Here is a 13544-nt window from a genome sequence, read left to right as displayed (position 1 = left end):
ATTAAATCAACCTAAGCGAGGGCAACTATGTAATTTAATAATAATGTTTCATCACCTTCCTCTTCCTCCGTCAGATCTGCGAAAATCCCCAAATTCAATTTTCAAAATTCGAACACCGAGAAAACCCTAGCTTTCCCAATTGGGTTCCTGCGTCTTCAAAATCGCTCTTTGAATCGGAATCTCTCGAATTGGTGACCTCGTACATTGCACACGATGGGCGATTTCAACCTCGCTCTCGTGATTGTCGCGATCGTCGTCTGCGTCATCGTCTTCATCTCCAGCATCTACCTCCTCGTCAATTACCAGCATCCAGACGATGCGAACCAGGCCTACTTCCCCAAATTCGTCGTCGTCTTCGGGCTCTCCATCGCCATGATCTCGATTCTCATGTTGCCGGCGGACGTGGCGAACCGGCACGCTTGTCGGCACGCTATCTACAACGGAGCTTGCAATCTCACCTTGCCCATGAAGGAGCTATGGCTTTCCGTTTACATCGTCGACGCTATCCTTGTCTTCTTTGTCATCCCCTTCGCGATGTTTTTCTATGAAGGCGACCAAGACAAGTTCGTATCTTTATGAAATTAATAATATTTTTGTATTTTGTTGATTGAGTGTTGTTGAACGTTTTGTGGGTTTGCTTTGTCTTTGTTTAGGAGTTTGGGAAAGAGGATAAAAAGTTCCTTGCTTTGGGTCGTAAGCACGGCTGTTGTTTGTGCTCTGGTGCTTGGAATCTTATATGGTTAGCTTCTCATCTGTTATCAGTTCTTCTGCTGATTTGAAAACTTCAAGAGTCTTCAAATTATAGCTAAAACCATTAGTGAGCATATAGTATGGATGTTCATCTGTTTTTGGTCTTATTTGCACTATGAATTGACGTCTTTAGATTGCATTTCTTTTTGAGTTTCAGCTGATAAATTATCTAATTAGGCCTCAGGTATATATATATATATTGTTTTTTCATATTTGTGCTAGGAATATCTTAGAATTGTTGGTAACATGTTTGTTTTACCTACAAAATTGTTATAATCCCTCAGAGTTATTATATTTTAAATTGGTAGTTCAGGATTGTTTAATTTCGTTGGATTCACTCTTTGTATGCTCTTTTACGTCATGTTAGGTGTTATTGGAAAGGTGGACTTCACTGTCAGGCACTTGGCTTCTGGGACGACCTCTTTCCCTACTTCCTGGCAATTTTCAAATAATCAACCATGTATCGGTAACACGGCTCGCCAGGTAATATTTGCTTTATCATGATTCATTTATTCCATATAGAGTTTCAGCATGTAACATTGTTTCCTCTGTCTGGTTAATCGATGCAGTGCTCAGCATTTACAGCTAGCGTCGCGTCTGAGAAAACGTGGACCATGCGTACTACTTTTCCAGAATACGTTGTTGCTCTTGCTACGATTGTTGGGTCAGTTCTTTTCACGGTAAGAACATTGTTCTATCATATTGAATAGTGCCTTGTATGCTTGGAGAGATGCATCTAGTTCTTTATTCTTTGTGGTGCACGGTGTTTGATTTTGAGTCTGCCATAAAATATATGATAACTGATTGTTTTCAATTATGTTTGTAGATATTCGGTGGCGTTGGTATTGCCTCCCTACCATTAGGACTTATCACTGCTTTCATCCGGCGACCAAAGGCTGTTATCACTCGGTCACAATATATAAAGGTTCGGTTATTTTTCTTCTCAGGAATCATGTCTTCTAGATCTCGAGTCGTTTCCACTCTCATTTTTCTAACTAAACTCCGTAACGTTTTACAGGAAGCAACTGAACTAGGGAAAAAGGCTAGAGAACTAAAGAAAGCAGCTGATGGACTTCGCCAGGAAGAAAAAGATGGTGCTAAAGGCAGGAAATGGAGGAAGAATGTGAAAGCAGTTGAAAAGGTACATAATTGATCTCAAGCTTGCTGCTTAATTGGTGATGACCTAGAGTCACTGGATTTATAGGCGGCTTTACTGTGTTTGATATTGGATTTTTAATTTCTTTATGTCCCCTGATTCCTGTAATCGAATGTGGTTAACCTCCAGGAGCTGCTTCAATTGGAAGAAGATGTGAACCTCTTAGAAGAAGCGTACCCTCAAGGAGAGAAGGTAAAGACGTTTGTATCTTAGAACTTCATCTATAATATTTGAGTTATTGAATTCTTCTATGCTTGTTCTTTTCAGGCAGAAACTGCATGGGCTTTCACTGTACTCGGATACTTGGCCAAGTTTATTCTTGGAATCATAGGGTTAGTATTTATTAAAAAATAATCTTATTTACAGTGGTGCTATGGCCTTAGTAAATGTTATATAATCATTCATTCATAGAGGTCTTGTAGGATCCCTAGCTAAGCCTTTTTAATGTTTTTTTTTTTTTGTTTATGTCTTTGTAGATTGATCGTTTCCATTGCTTGGGTTGCACACATTATCATATATTTACTTGTGGACCCTCCTCTCTCCCCTTTTCTTAACGAGGTTTTCATTAAGCTTGATGACGTTTGGGGTAAGTTCATACCTCTGTTGTTGTTATGTTAAATCTATACAAGGTTTCATTACGTGTCAGTCTGACTCTATGCTGTTTGTATGTAATTCTCTAGGTCTTCTAGGCACTGCTGCCTTTGCTTTCTTCTGTTTCTACCTTCTACTTGCTGTCATCGCTGGGGCAATGATGCTGGGTTTGAAGCTCGTCTTCATTACCATTCACCCGATGAAGTAACCCACCTGATAGTTTTACCGGTGTTTGATTATTCTCCCTTTTCTTTAATTTCTAATTGGTTATTTCAACGTGTTTGCAGATGGGGAGCTACTCTAATGAACTCTTTCCTCTTCAATGTTGGCCTCATTCTTCTTTGCTCCATCAGGTTGGTTCATCTGGTCTCTTCTTTATCTTCTCCCAGCTAGGATCATGCCATCACTCTCTAAACTGTGGTCCTTTTAATATTGCAGTGTGATTCAGTTCTGCGCCACTGCTTTTGGATACTACGCACAAGCCACTGCTGCACAAGAGATCTTCGGTCACACATTACAGTCCCTTAGAGGAATTAAGTACCTCTACAAGTAAGTAATAGTGGTTAAGCATATAGCTGTCTTATGTTGTAGCCATCTCATGTTTCATTGAGCGATCGATTTGGTGTAATCTCAGGTACAACGTGTTTCAAATCGGGTTTGTTATCCTGGCTGGACTGACCTTTCTATATTACATTACCTTCGTAAGTCATGTTTCATATCTTCATCTTACTCCTCCCCAGTTCTGTTTTTTTTTTCGTATAAATGTCTCGAGAATCGTTTATGCTCTTTGGGGGGTTTTGATAGGGATGGAGAAGAAAAAAGCCAAGCGCCCGTTTCCAGCTCTCTTCTTAATGCAAAATCATTTGCACTGTTTCGGTTCTTCAATGTTGTTGCACTCTCCAGGGATCTTGATTTAGTGTTGCTGACGAGGTGTTCACTTGTTTTCGGATCATCGATTCTGGAAGTACTTGGAGACGGCTTGTGATTCTGAGGTTCTTTACTTGAAATGTATTATTTTTTCTTTCTTGTGTATTCACTGTTTGGTTGTTGCTATCTTCCAGTCCTGGTCTATCGTACTGTTTCGGATGCTAGATTATGACATTATGTAATCGTTTTTTAATGAGAAGTTTACTTGAATTTCACAAGCTGCTCTGCCAAAGACTTCGTTGTGGTTGGATAGGATTGGTTCAGTTGACATTTGGGAACCATTGCTCTCGATATCTCAATGGTGTTTCTGGTTCAGCTGATGCGTCCATGTGTATCTCAGCAACTCGATCCACAGCCAAAGAACATAATACCTATCATTTTCAGTCTTCTCCGTTAGTGATATAAACACTTCTCCGATTTTTGTAATGAATTTAACTAACCGGATCATCTCAGTTCAAGGATTGTCATCAGATCATCATGCTCTCGTTGTTGTTTAACGTCATCAGATCATCATTTCATGTTGCTGATCAATGTGTTAACCACGTTTTACATTTGTATTAATGTATGCTAAACTCTTTTTTCATGGTGTATGACCATTGTTCAATATTTTTTATAAGTTAATTTAGTAAAACTTCGTATATTTCCTAAATTAGTGGACTGATCATTATAGAATCATTATTCTCTAGATAAATGGAGACAATAAAAGTTTCAAACTTCTTTGGCCATCATCATATATTAGTACAAGAGATAACTATGCATTAAAGTAATATTGTTATATTTTTCGAGTTTTTCTCAAAATCTATGTGTTAACCCTTACGAAAATAATGAGTTTTACGTTAAACGCTCTATATACTGAAGCCTAGATTTTTTAGTATTGTTTTAAATTTCTAACCACATTCTACTTTGGTATTAATGTATGTTAAACTCTCTTTTATGGTATATGAGAATCGTTCTAATTTTTTTAATCAGTTAATTAGTAAAACTTCATAATACTATCTTAATCAGTGGAATAATGGCTCTAAACATCTTTCAACATCATCATATATTAGTGTATAATGCAACTATGCATTAAAACAATATTTTCATACTTTTTGAAATTTTCTCAAAATCTATGTGTTAACCTTTACAAAAATATTAAATTTTGGTAAATGATTTATATACTGAACTTTATAATATTTAGTGTTGTTTTAAAGCTTCTAACCACATTCTACATTTGTATTAATGTATGCTAAACTCTCTTTCATGGTACATGACTATCGTTCAATTTTTTTATAAATTAATTTAGTAAAATTTCATATACTCCCTAAATTATAAAATCACTATTCTCTAGAGAAATGAAGACAATAAAGGTTCACAATCTCTTTGACCATCACCATATATTCGTACAGGAAGCAACTATGCATTAAAGAAATATTGTTATATTTTTTGAATTTTTCTCAAAATCTGTGTGTAACCCCTATGAAATATTGAGTTTTACGTTAAACGTTCTATATACTGAAGCCTAAATTTTTTTAGTGTTGTTTTAAAATTTCTAACTATAATCTACATTTGTATTAATATATTTTAAACTTTCTTTCATGGTATATGAGCATCGCTTAATTTTTTTTATAAATTAATTTAGTAAAATTTCATATACTCCCTAACTTAATGGACTAACCATTATAAAATCGTTATTCTCTAGAGAAATGAAGACAACAAAGGTTCCAAACCTCTTTGACCTTCACCATATATTAGTATAGGTGGCAACTATACAGTAAAACAATATTGTTATATTTTTCGAATTTTTCTTAAAATCTATGTGTTAACCCTTACAAAAATATTGAGTTTTACGTCAAACGCTCTATATACTGAAGCCTAAACTTTTTAGTGTTGTTTTAAATTTCTAACCATATTATACATTTGTATTAATGTATGTTAAACTCTCTTTTATGGTATATGGAAATCGGTCTAATTTTTTAATCAATTAGTTAGTGGAATATCACTACAAAATCGCTATTTTCTTGAAAAACGGACACAATAAATGCTTTAAACCTCTTTCAACATCATCATATATTAGTATAGAATGCAACTATGCATTAAAACAATATTTTCATATTTTTTGAATTTTTCTCAAAATCTATGTGTTAACCTCTACAAAAATATTGAATTTTGGTAAATGCTTTATATACTGAACCCTATAATCTTTAATGTAGTTTTAAAATTTCTAACCACATTCTACATTTGTATTAATGTATGCTAAATTCTCTTTCATGGTGCATGATCATCGTTTAATATTTTTATAAGTTAATTTAGTAAAACTTCATAAAATCGCAGTTAATGTATGTTAAACTCTCTTTTATGGTATATGAGAATCGTTCTAAGTTTTGATCAATTAATTACTGTAATATCACTACAAAATCGCTATTTTCTTGAAGAACGGACACAACAAAGGCTCTACACCTCTTTCAACATCATCATATATTAGTATAGAATGGCTACTGCAAAATGGCTATTATAAAATGGCTATTTTCCTGAATTGTCTCCAAACCTCTTTTGACATCTTCATATGTTAGTACATGATGCAACTATGCATTAAAACATATTGTCATATTTTTGAAATTTTTTCAAAATCTATGTGTTAACCCCTACAAAAATAATCAATTTTGGTAAATACTTTATATACTGAACCATATCATCTTTAGTGTTATTTTAAAATTTCTAGCCACATTCTATATTTGTATTAATGTATGCTAGACTCTCTTTCAAGGTACATGAGCATCACCTAATTTTTTTATAAATTAATTTAATAAAATTTCATATACTCCCTAACTTAGTGGACTAACCGTTATAAAATCGCTATTCTCTTGAGAAATGAAGACAATTAAGGTTTCAAACCTCTTTGACTATCACCATATATTAGTATAGGTGGCAACTATGCATTAAAACAATATTGTTATATTTTTGAATTTTTCTCAAAATCTATGTGTTAACCCCCTACGAAAATATTGAGTTTTTCGTTAAACACTCTATATACAGAAGCCAAAACTTTTTAGTATTTTTTTTAATTTCTAACCATATTCTACATTTTTATTAATGTATGTTAAACTCTCTTTCATGGTAAATTGGAATCATTATAATGTTTATCAATTAATTTAGTGAAACTTTATAATACTCCCTAAATGGGTGGAATAACCACTATAAAATCGTTATTTTCTTGAAAAACAGAGACAACAAAAGCTCCAAAAATCTTTCAACATCATCATATGTTAGTGCATGATGCAACTGTGCATTAAAACAATATTTTCATATTTTTGAATTTTTCTCAAAATCTATGTGTTAACCCCTACAAAAATACTGAATTTTGGTAAATGCTTTATATATTGAACCCTATAATCTTTAGTTTTGTTTTAAAATTTCTAACCACATTGTACATTTGTATCAATGTATGCTTAACTCTCTTTCATTGTACATAAGCATCGTTTAATTTTTTTATAAATTAATTTAGCAAAATTTCATATACTCCCTAACTTAGTGGACTAACCGTTATAAAATCGCTATTCTCTAGAGAAATGAAAACAGAAAATGTTCCAAACCTCTTTGACCATCATCATATATTAGTATAGGTGGCAACTATGCATTAAAACAGTATTGTTATATTTTTTGAATTTTTTTCAAAATTTATGTATTAACCCCTACGAAAATATTGAAATTTACATTAAACGCTCTATATACTGAAGCCAAACCTTTTTAGTATTGTTTTAAAAAATTTAACCACATTATACATTTATATTAATGTATGTTAAACTCTTTTTCATGGTAAATGAGAATCGTTATAATTTTTTATCAATTAATTTAGTGAAACTTTATAATACTCCTTAAATATGTAGAATAACCACTATAAAATCGTTATTTTCTTGAAAAACGGAGACAACAAAAGGTCCAAACCTCTTTCAACATCATCATATGTTAGTGCATGATGCAATTATGATTTAAAAAAATATTTTCATATTTTTCTCAATTTTCTCAAAATCTATGTGTTAACCCCTACAAAAATATTGAATTTCGATAAATGCTTTATGTACTGAAGCATATAATCTTTAGTATTGTTTTAAAATTTCTAACCATATTATACATTTGTATTAATGTATGCTAAAATCTCTTTCATAGTACATGAGCATCATTTATTTTTTTTTATAAATTAATTTAGTAAAATTTCATATACTCCCTAAATTAGTGGACTAATTATTATAAAATCACTATTCTCTAGAGAAATGAAGACAACAAAAATTTCAAATCTCTTTAACCATCACCGTATATTAGTGCATGAAGCAACTATTCATTAAAGCAATATTGATATATTTTTTAAAAATATTTTAAAATCTATGTGTTAACATATACTTTGATGGAAAGTGTGTTTTTGACATTTTTTATACCAACTAGAAAATAATAACCCATGTATATTTATGTTTCATTAGTTACACATATTAATAGTAGTTAAGATAAATAAAATTATTTTTAAATTAATGTATTTGTACTAATATTAATTTTAAATAAATATAAATTGTATTGAATTTTAAAATGATATTGTTTGTATTAAAAAAAATGTCAAGCCATTTTGCATAGATTGATTTTCTTAAAAGACAACTGGATTTTTGTTGGCGACATGTGCTGCTGAAGTGACAAATGTCATTGTATAAGATTTGCCAATAGCCTCTTTTGCCCAATCAGCTTCTTGCTCTATCTAACTCTCTAAAGATTATTGGATAACTCTAACTTACACAATAGATAAGGCTGAGCTTATTTCCCACCGTCAGATGGATTTGTTTCTCCATCCAACCGTCAATAACCTTTCCCTGAGATCTCCTAGTTCCATCTCTTCCATGCACTTAAAAACGTCACTTCGCTCAGATCATTACAGAACACCCCAACTCACAAACGTGCTAAACACAAACAAACTCTCGAGATGGCCGCCACTTCAACAGCCGCTGCTGCTTCTTCCATCATGGGTACTCGGGTGGTTTCCGACATCAACTCCGGTTCAAGCAGGTTCACAGCCCGGTTTGGATTCGGGACCAAGAAGGCCGCAGCTCCCAAGAAGGCTAAGACGGTTATCTCAGACCGGCCTCTGTGGTTCCCAGGCGCGAAATCTCCCGAGTATCTCGACGGTTCGCTGGTTGGAGACTACGGTTTCGACCCTTTCGGTTTAGGTAAACCGGCCGAGTATCTCCAGTTTGATCTTGACTCTCTGGACCAGAACTTAGCCAAGAACATAGCCGGAGACGTGATCGGGACCCGTACCGAGGCCGCTGACCCCAAGTCAACGCCGTTTCAGCCGTACAGTGAGGTCTTTGGGCTCCAGAGGTTCAGAGAGTGTGAGCTGATCCACGGGAGATGGGCTATGCTTGCAACTCTCGGTGCTCTCTCCGTCGAGTGGCTCACCGGTGTTACTTGGCAAGACGCCGGCAAGGTAACGCCTCTTCCCCTCGCGTTTTATAAAACCGTGTTTGCCTTTGCGTTATGATATTTTTTTTTTGGTTATTACCAGGTAGAGCTAGTGGATGGATCCTCCTATTTAGGACAGCCATTACCGTTCTCTATCTCGACATTGATTTGGATCGAAGTGTTGGTGATTGGTTACATTGAGTTCCAAAGAAACGCTGAGCTGGACTCAGAGAAGCGTTTGTATCCAGGAGGCAAGTTCTTCGACCCGCTTGGGCTAGCTTCTGACCCGGAGAAGAAGGCTCAGCTTCAGCTGGCTGAGATCAAACACGCTCGTTTAGCGATGGTTGCCTTCTTGGGATTTGCGGTTCAGGCGGCTGCAACGGGTAAAGGACCGCTCAACAACTGGGCGACTCACCTTAGTGACCCGCTTCACACCACCATCATCGACACCTTCTCGTCCTCTTGATCTGGTTGCTTTAGCTTTTATTGGTGTGTAATGTAATGATGTCCATCTTGAAGACAAAAGTTTGTGTAAACAGAGTTCTTGAAAGTACTCTCAAGTATCATTGGACTAATGAGCCTTGACCTCATTTTCACTGTATTGTGAACTAACAACACCACAATACAATACTTAACATAAAAAATTGAAGCTAAAACACAGAAGTGGAGAAAGGTAGAGAATTGACTCAAAAGAGACCACCGATAAGTGGATGATGCATTGACCAACAAAAACAAATAAATATTGTTTTGACAAATAAGACACAAGGTTCTTAACAGAGATTGACTCGACTCTAGCAATAAAAAAAAAACAATTTCCAAAAACCCTCTTAACCAATATCCCACAACATTCGGCAGAGAAAAGAGGAAGACCCGCAAATATTTTTTTGATCCTTTACTTAACACCAATACGACCAGAGAAAGAGAGAGAGAGAGAAACGAACGAGTATTAATGATGCAAACGGTTCAGTACACTATGTGACCATGAGCCTTGCAATCATTCCCTGAGTCCAGCGTGCAGTGTCCTTGAGGTCTTCATCCTCTGAGTCGAGACATTCACTGAGGAACTCTCCACAGAAGGTGAAGTTGCTGAACAAAGGCTTTATCTTCTCTCCTACAACATCTGCCAGATCACCCATTGCTGCAACCGCTGCTTTGGTAACGCTCTCATCCCTGCTCTCACAGAAACAAAAAAAAAACACAGTAATAAGTTTCAAGTACTCTGCAGAAGACTATTGATTACTTATAGAGAATGATACGTACCTGAGGGAATCTTTGGAAACAAGTTCAACAAACTGCAAGAGATGTTGAGCGTAGGGCACCATGAGCTCAGCCTTTGCGTCCTTGAACCCTTGTAGTATCCCAGAGTAAGCCTCAAAGATGCTTCTCCTGAGTTGGTTTCCATAATCCATAAGCTCCTCGTCGAGGGTGTCCATCTGAGCACATACCTGAGCAGCCCCTTGCATGATCTGAAGAGCTGTAGCCACATACCTCTCAAAATGCCCACCAATCGCCAGAGCAATGTCACCGAAGCATGAGAATATTGGAGGTTTCACCGACCTGTGGAGTGCATCACTTTGAAGGTTCTGGATTAGGAGAGACATGATCTGATCACAGAAAGGTAGGATTTTGTCATCCAGGGCACGGCAAATGTCACCAATCACTCCTACGGTGATCGAGCAGACTTGGTACTCCTCGAAGTTCTGCAGCCCCGTCTGGAGATATTTGAAGAGCTCAGGCATGTATTTGGCAAACTCCGCTCCAGTCGCATACGCAAGAGCACCGATTGCAAGCATTGCTTCTTCGTGGACACTTGAACTGTGGCATCCAAACACTCTGAGGAACAGCATCATGATCTGATCTGCGTTCTGCATTATGATGGGTTTCGTCTCATCCTTGCTACTCAGCTTCTGGATTATGACCTGGAGAACACCACACAGAGAAGCCTGGAGTTCCGCTTGCTTCTCACGGTCCTCAGTTGATACTACCTGAAGGTCCATTGTCTGACCTAATTTCACCATGATGACAGGGAGTAGCTGCCCTATGATGCCTGAGGCCTCCAAAAGGTTGGAACACCGGACAACCTCGTTCAAGGTTTCATATGAAGCAGATCTTAGCTTAGACTCTGGCCCATCTGTACGCTCAGCAGCTGCAAGCAGATGTTGGATGATTTCTGTAAGATAGGGAGATAGAAGAGATGAACTTGCTCCAGCGTCTTCATATCCCTGGGCAAGGTTGTATATCGCTCCACAGACCTTCTCAGCCACATTTGGCACATCTTTCATCGATTCCAGTAGTACACCCACAATTCTAGGGAGGTTTTGGGGTGATATAACAGAGAAGCCACTGTCTGGGGTGTGCAAAAACTCAAAGATACGGCTCAGAGTCCAAGCAGTTGTGTCCCTGACGTGGTTGTTCTCATCCTTGGTTGCAGTAAGGAGAAATTCCAAGCCAGCAGCAACCATCGGGGCAAGCTTATCAATTGTTGGGCCCTCCAAAATTGATCCAAAAGCATAAGTTGCTGCCTCCCTGCTTCGCCAGTTTGGCTTCCTTATGTTGACTTCAACAAAAGGCATCACCAGCGGGACAATACCATCACCAACCGTTCTAGCAACAAGGCCAAGGCATGTTCCGCCAGCCATAGATATGTTCCAGACATCATCTTCATGATCCTGATCTTCTTCCTGCTTCTCCAAAGTCTCTAGCAACATGGGAACTAAATGGGGAAGTGCCTTCTCAATGAAACCTGAATGGGGAGGAGATGAGTCACCAGTATCAGGACTGTCATACTCTTGACGGTCAATCTCTTCATCGCAGATGGTACTCCAGAACTCAACAGCCTGTAGAGCAACACTCTCTTCATCTTCCTTTACGGCCTTTGCTGTCAGCTCAAAGAGCGTTTGCATGTACTGCTCCAGAACCTCGTAGTATGTCGACGCAATGGAGACAAGGCACTCAAAAGCAGCTTGCCTGATCACCGCCTCCTTAGCACAAGCCGTCTCGCACACCATCTTCATGATGTAACTCCTCTCCATCTCATTCTCGAAATTGGTCTGAGAAAAATCCAAGGCATTTAACAACGCCTTCGTAGCCGCAAGACGAACCTCCGCATTATTCGCAGCCTGGTTCATGCCCTGCACAACTGCTGTGAGGACAGAGTTCACTTCATCTTGCACCAGATCATGATGCGATATCTCTTCACAGACATAGCCCAGAGTCTCCAACGTCGACTGCTTCAAGTGCGCGGGACTCTCCGGCTGCGTCATATTGCTGAGCAGAGATCCAACGAGCTCAGGCCACTGCTTCTGAGGAACTTCAATGGACGCCACCTTAGCAATAACCTGAGCAGAAGTATGCCTCGCTTCAGGGACAGAAGAACCAATGGTCCTTAACAACAGCTCCTTGATCTGGGACTTGAGAGCTAAATCAATAGCACACCACTGCTTCACCAGAAGCTCTTTTCTCCCAGAGTCTTTGGCGTCTAGAGAGTTCTTGAGCAGGATACCAGCTAGTCTCCGGGACTCAGAAGGCTTCTCGTTGTTGGCGAGCTCAAAGGAGAGGGACAGCAGAAACTGCGGCAAGTTCTGTTCTTGGAACTGCTTGAGGCTACCCTCTGCTTCGGTACGGACTCTCGCATCGGCTGACTGAGCAGCGAGTAGGAACTGAGTGATCTCCATCGCCATTAGTTGCTTCTGCACAGTCAAAAGACATACAACAGCATCAGTAAGAAGTCAATAATACTAACAGATCGTTCACAGGAGAATATTTATACTCTTAAAAGATACAAAACGCTAAAACCTAATCAGAACCGTCCACAGGCTCAAAATCAGGTAAGCACAAAGAACATTAAGCCGAAGCAAATCACAAAGAGTCGAAGGAAAATCAAGTAGCAGAATCACGGCGAGGGACTAAACAACAAAGCCCCTAGCAAGCAGTGACCTAAAACCTAATCAGAAAGCATAGATCTATCAACAGATGCGAATCGAAAGCTCAATACACAGTTCGGGGAAGAGATTTTACATGAAATTTTAGGGGTTTCGGTTTGAGTAATCGCGTAAGAGCTAGGGTTTGAGGCTACAATCGAAAACCTCTCGTTGTTCGAGGAGGAATCTGATCGAAGACGGCGATTGAGGAGACGAAAAGCCTCTGGATCAGAAAAGCCCTAAAAGAAGCAGAGAGATTTGAGAGAGAAGAGAGACTTGGAAGGAGACAGATATGAGACTGAGGACGGTGGGTTTTTCGAATATAAAGAAGGAGCGGGTGGGGGAAGAAGAAGGGCAACACAAAAGCTCAAAAAAACTTTATATTTTCCAAATCACCCCATCAATATCTATTAATTCCACATTAGCCCACTAAATTTCAATAGTGTAATAAATTCAACATATTTAATTTTTAAAATAAACATATATCAAACTATAGAATATATAATTTCATTCTATTATATACTTTTTTTGCTATAAAAGTATATAAGTTGGTGGTTTCTTATGAATCTATTACTTATGAATCAAATTTTTCCAAAAAAGGGTGGATTGGATCATTTTGAGATATAGGTGGTACATAGTGGATATATATGTAAATCGGGGATGTAAATCGTAAATATATGAACTTATGGGATACCTAAAGTCAAAACTAGCTTAATGGGCCGTCACGCACGAGAACAGTGGGCCTGTAAAACCAAACAGTATGGTGTTTAGGTGGAGAT

The 13544-nt window shown here is 37.7% G+C and overlaps 3 protein-coding genes across 3 annotated transcripts; 2 read left to right on the top strand and 1 right to left on the bottom strand.

Moving 5' to 3' along the window:
• The first annotated feature begins 42 nt into the window (after nt 1-42).
• Nucleotides 43-3639, top strand: LOC106400515 (LIMR family protein At3g08930-like). Its single transcript, XM_048780042.1, has 14 exons — nt 43-563; nt 654-739; nt 1118-1233; nt 1320-1430; nt 1577-1675; nt 1769-1891; nt 2036-2098; nt 2174-2238; nt 2383-2492; nt 2587-2701; nt 2785-2850; nt 2936-3046; nt 3132-3198; nt 3302-3639. The coding sequence occupies exons 1-14, from the start codon at nt 214-216 to the stop codon at nt 3347-3349; spliced, it is 1530 nt and encodes a 509-aa protein (XP_048635999.1). The 5' UTR covers nt 43-213; the 3' UTR covers nt 3350-3639.
• A 4500-nt stretch (nt 3640-8139) lies between these two features.
• LOC106399822 (chlorophyll a-b binding protein CP29.2, chloroplastic) lies at nt 8140-9435 on the top strand. Its single transcript, XM_013840272.3, has 2 exons — nt 8140-8870; nt 8949-9435. Exons 1-2 carry the CDS (start codon nt 8367-8369, stop codon nt 9309-9311), a joined length of 867 nt encoding a protein of 288 aa, XP_013695726.2. The 5' UTR covers nt 8140-8366; the 3' UTR covers nt 9312-9435.
• Nucleotides 9436-9526: 91 nt separating this feature from the next.
• LOC111215807 (importin subunit beta-1) lies at nt 9527-13116 on the bottom strand. The gene is made up of 3 exons (XM_022719899.2): nt 12863-13116; nt 10106-12534; nt 9527-10015 (listed from the first exon to the last, which is right to left on the bottom strand). Exons 2-3 carry the CDS (start codon nt 12523-12525, stop codon nt 9817-9819), a joined length of 2619 nt encoding a protein of 872 aa, XP_022575620.1. The 5' UTR covers nt 12526-12534; nt 12863-13116; the 3' UTR covers nt 9527-9816.
• Between the last annotated feature and the right edge of the window lie 428 nt (nt 13117-13544).

This window comes from Brassica napus, chromosome A5 (assembly GCF_020379485.1).
Source record: "Brassica napus cultivar Da-Ae chromosome A5, Da-Ae, whole genome shotgun sequence".
Classification (NCBI taxonomy): Eukaryota; Viridiplantae; Streptophyta; class Magnoliopsida; order Brassicales; family Brassicaceae; genus Brassica; species Brassica napus.
The sequence above is the reverse complement of the archived record's forward strand: the minus strand, read 5'-3'. Positions and strand labels throughout refer to the sequence as shown.

Excerpts from the sequence above, each read along its gene's own strand:
- LOC106400515 (XM_048780042.1), top strand. The coding sequence starts at position 214 with ATGGGCGATTTCAACCTCGCTCTCGTGATTGTCGCGATCGTCGTCTGC. Across the intron at positions 3,047-3,131 it reads GGAATTAAGTACCTCTACAA|GTACAACGTGTTTCAAATCG; the intron begins GTAAGTAATAGT and ends GTGTAATCTCAG. Across the intron at positions 3,199-3,301 it reads TTCTATATTACATTACCTTC|GGATGGAGAAGAAAAAAGCC; the intron begins GTAAGTCATGTT and ends GGGTTTTGATAG.
- LOC106399822 (XM_013840272.3), top strand. The coding sequence starts at position 8,367 with ATGGCCGCCACTTCAACAGCCGCTGCTGCTTCTTCCATCATGGGTACT. Across the intron at positions 8,871-8,948 it reads CTTGGCAAGACGCCGGCAAG|GTAGAGCTAGTGGATGGATC; the intron begins GTAACGCCTCTT and ends GGTTATTACCAG.
- LOC111215807 (XM_022719899.2), bottom strand. The coding sequence starts at position 12,525 with ATGGCGATGGAGATCACTCAGTTCCTACTCGCTGCTCAGTCAGCCGAT. Across the intron at positions 10,016-10,105 it reads GTTTCCAAAGATTCCCTCAG|GGATGAGAGCGTTACCAAAG; the intron begins GTACGTATCATT and ends CTGTGAGAGCAG.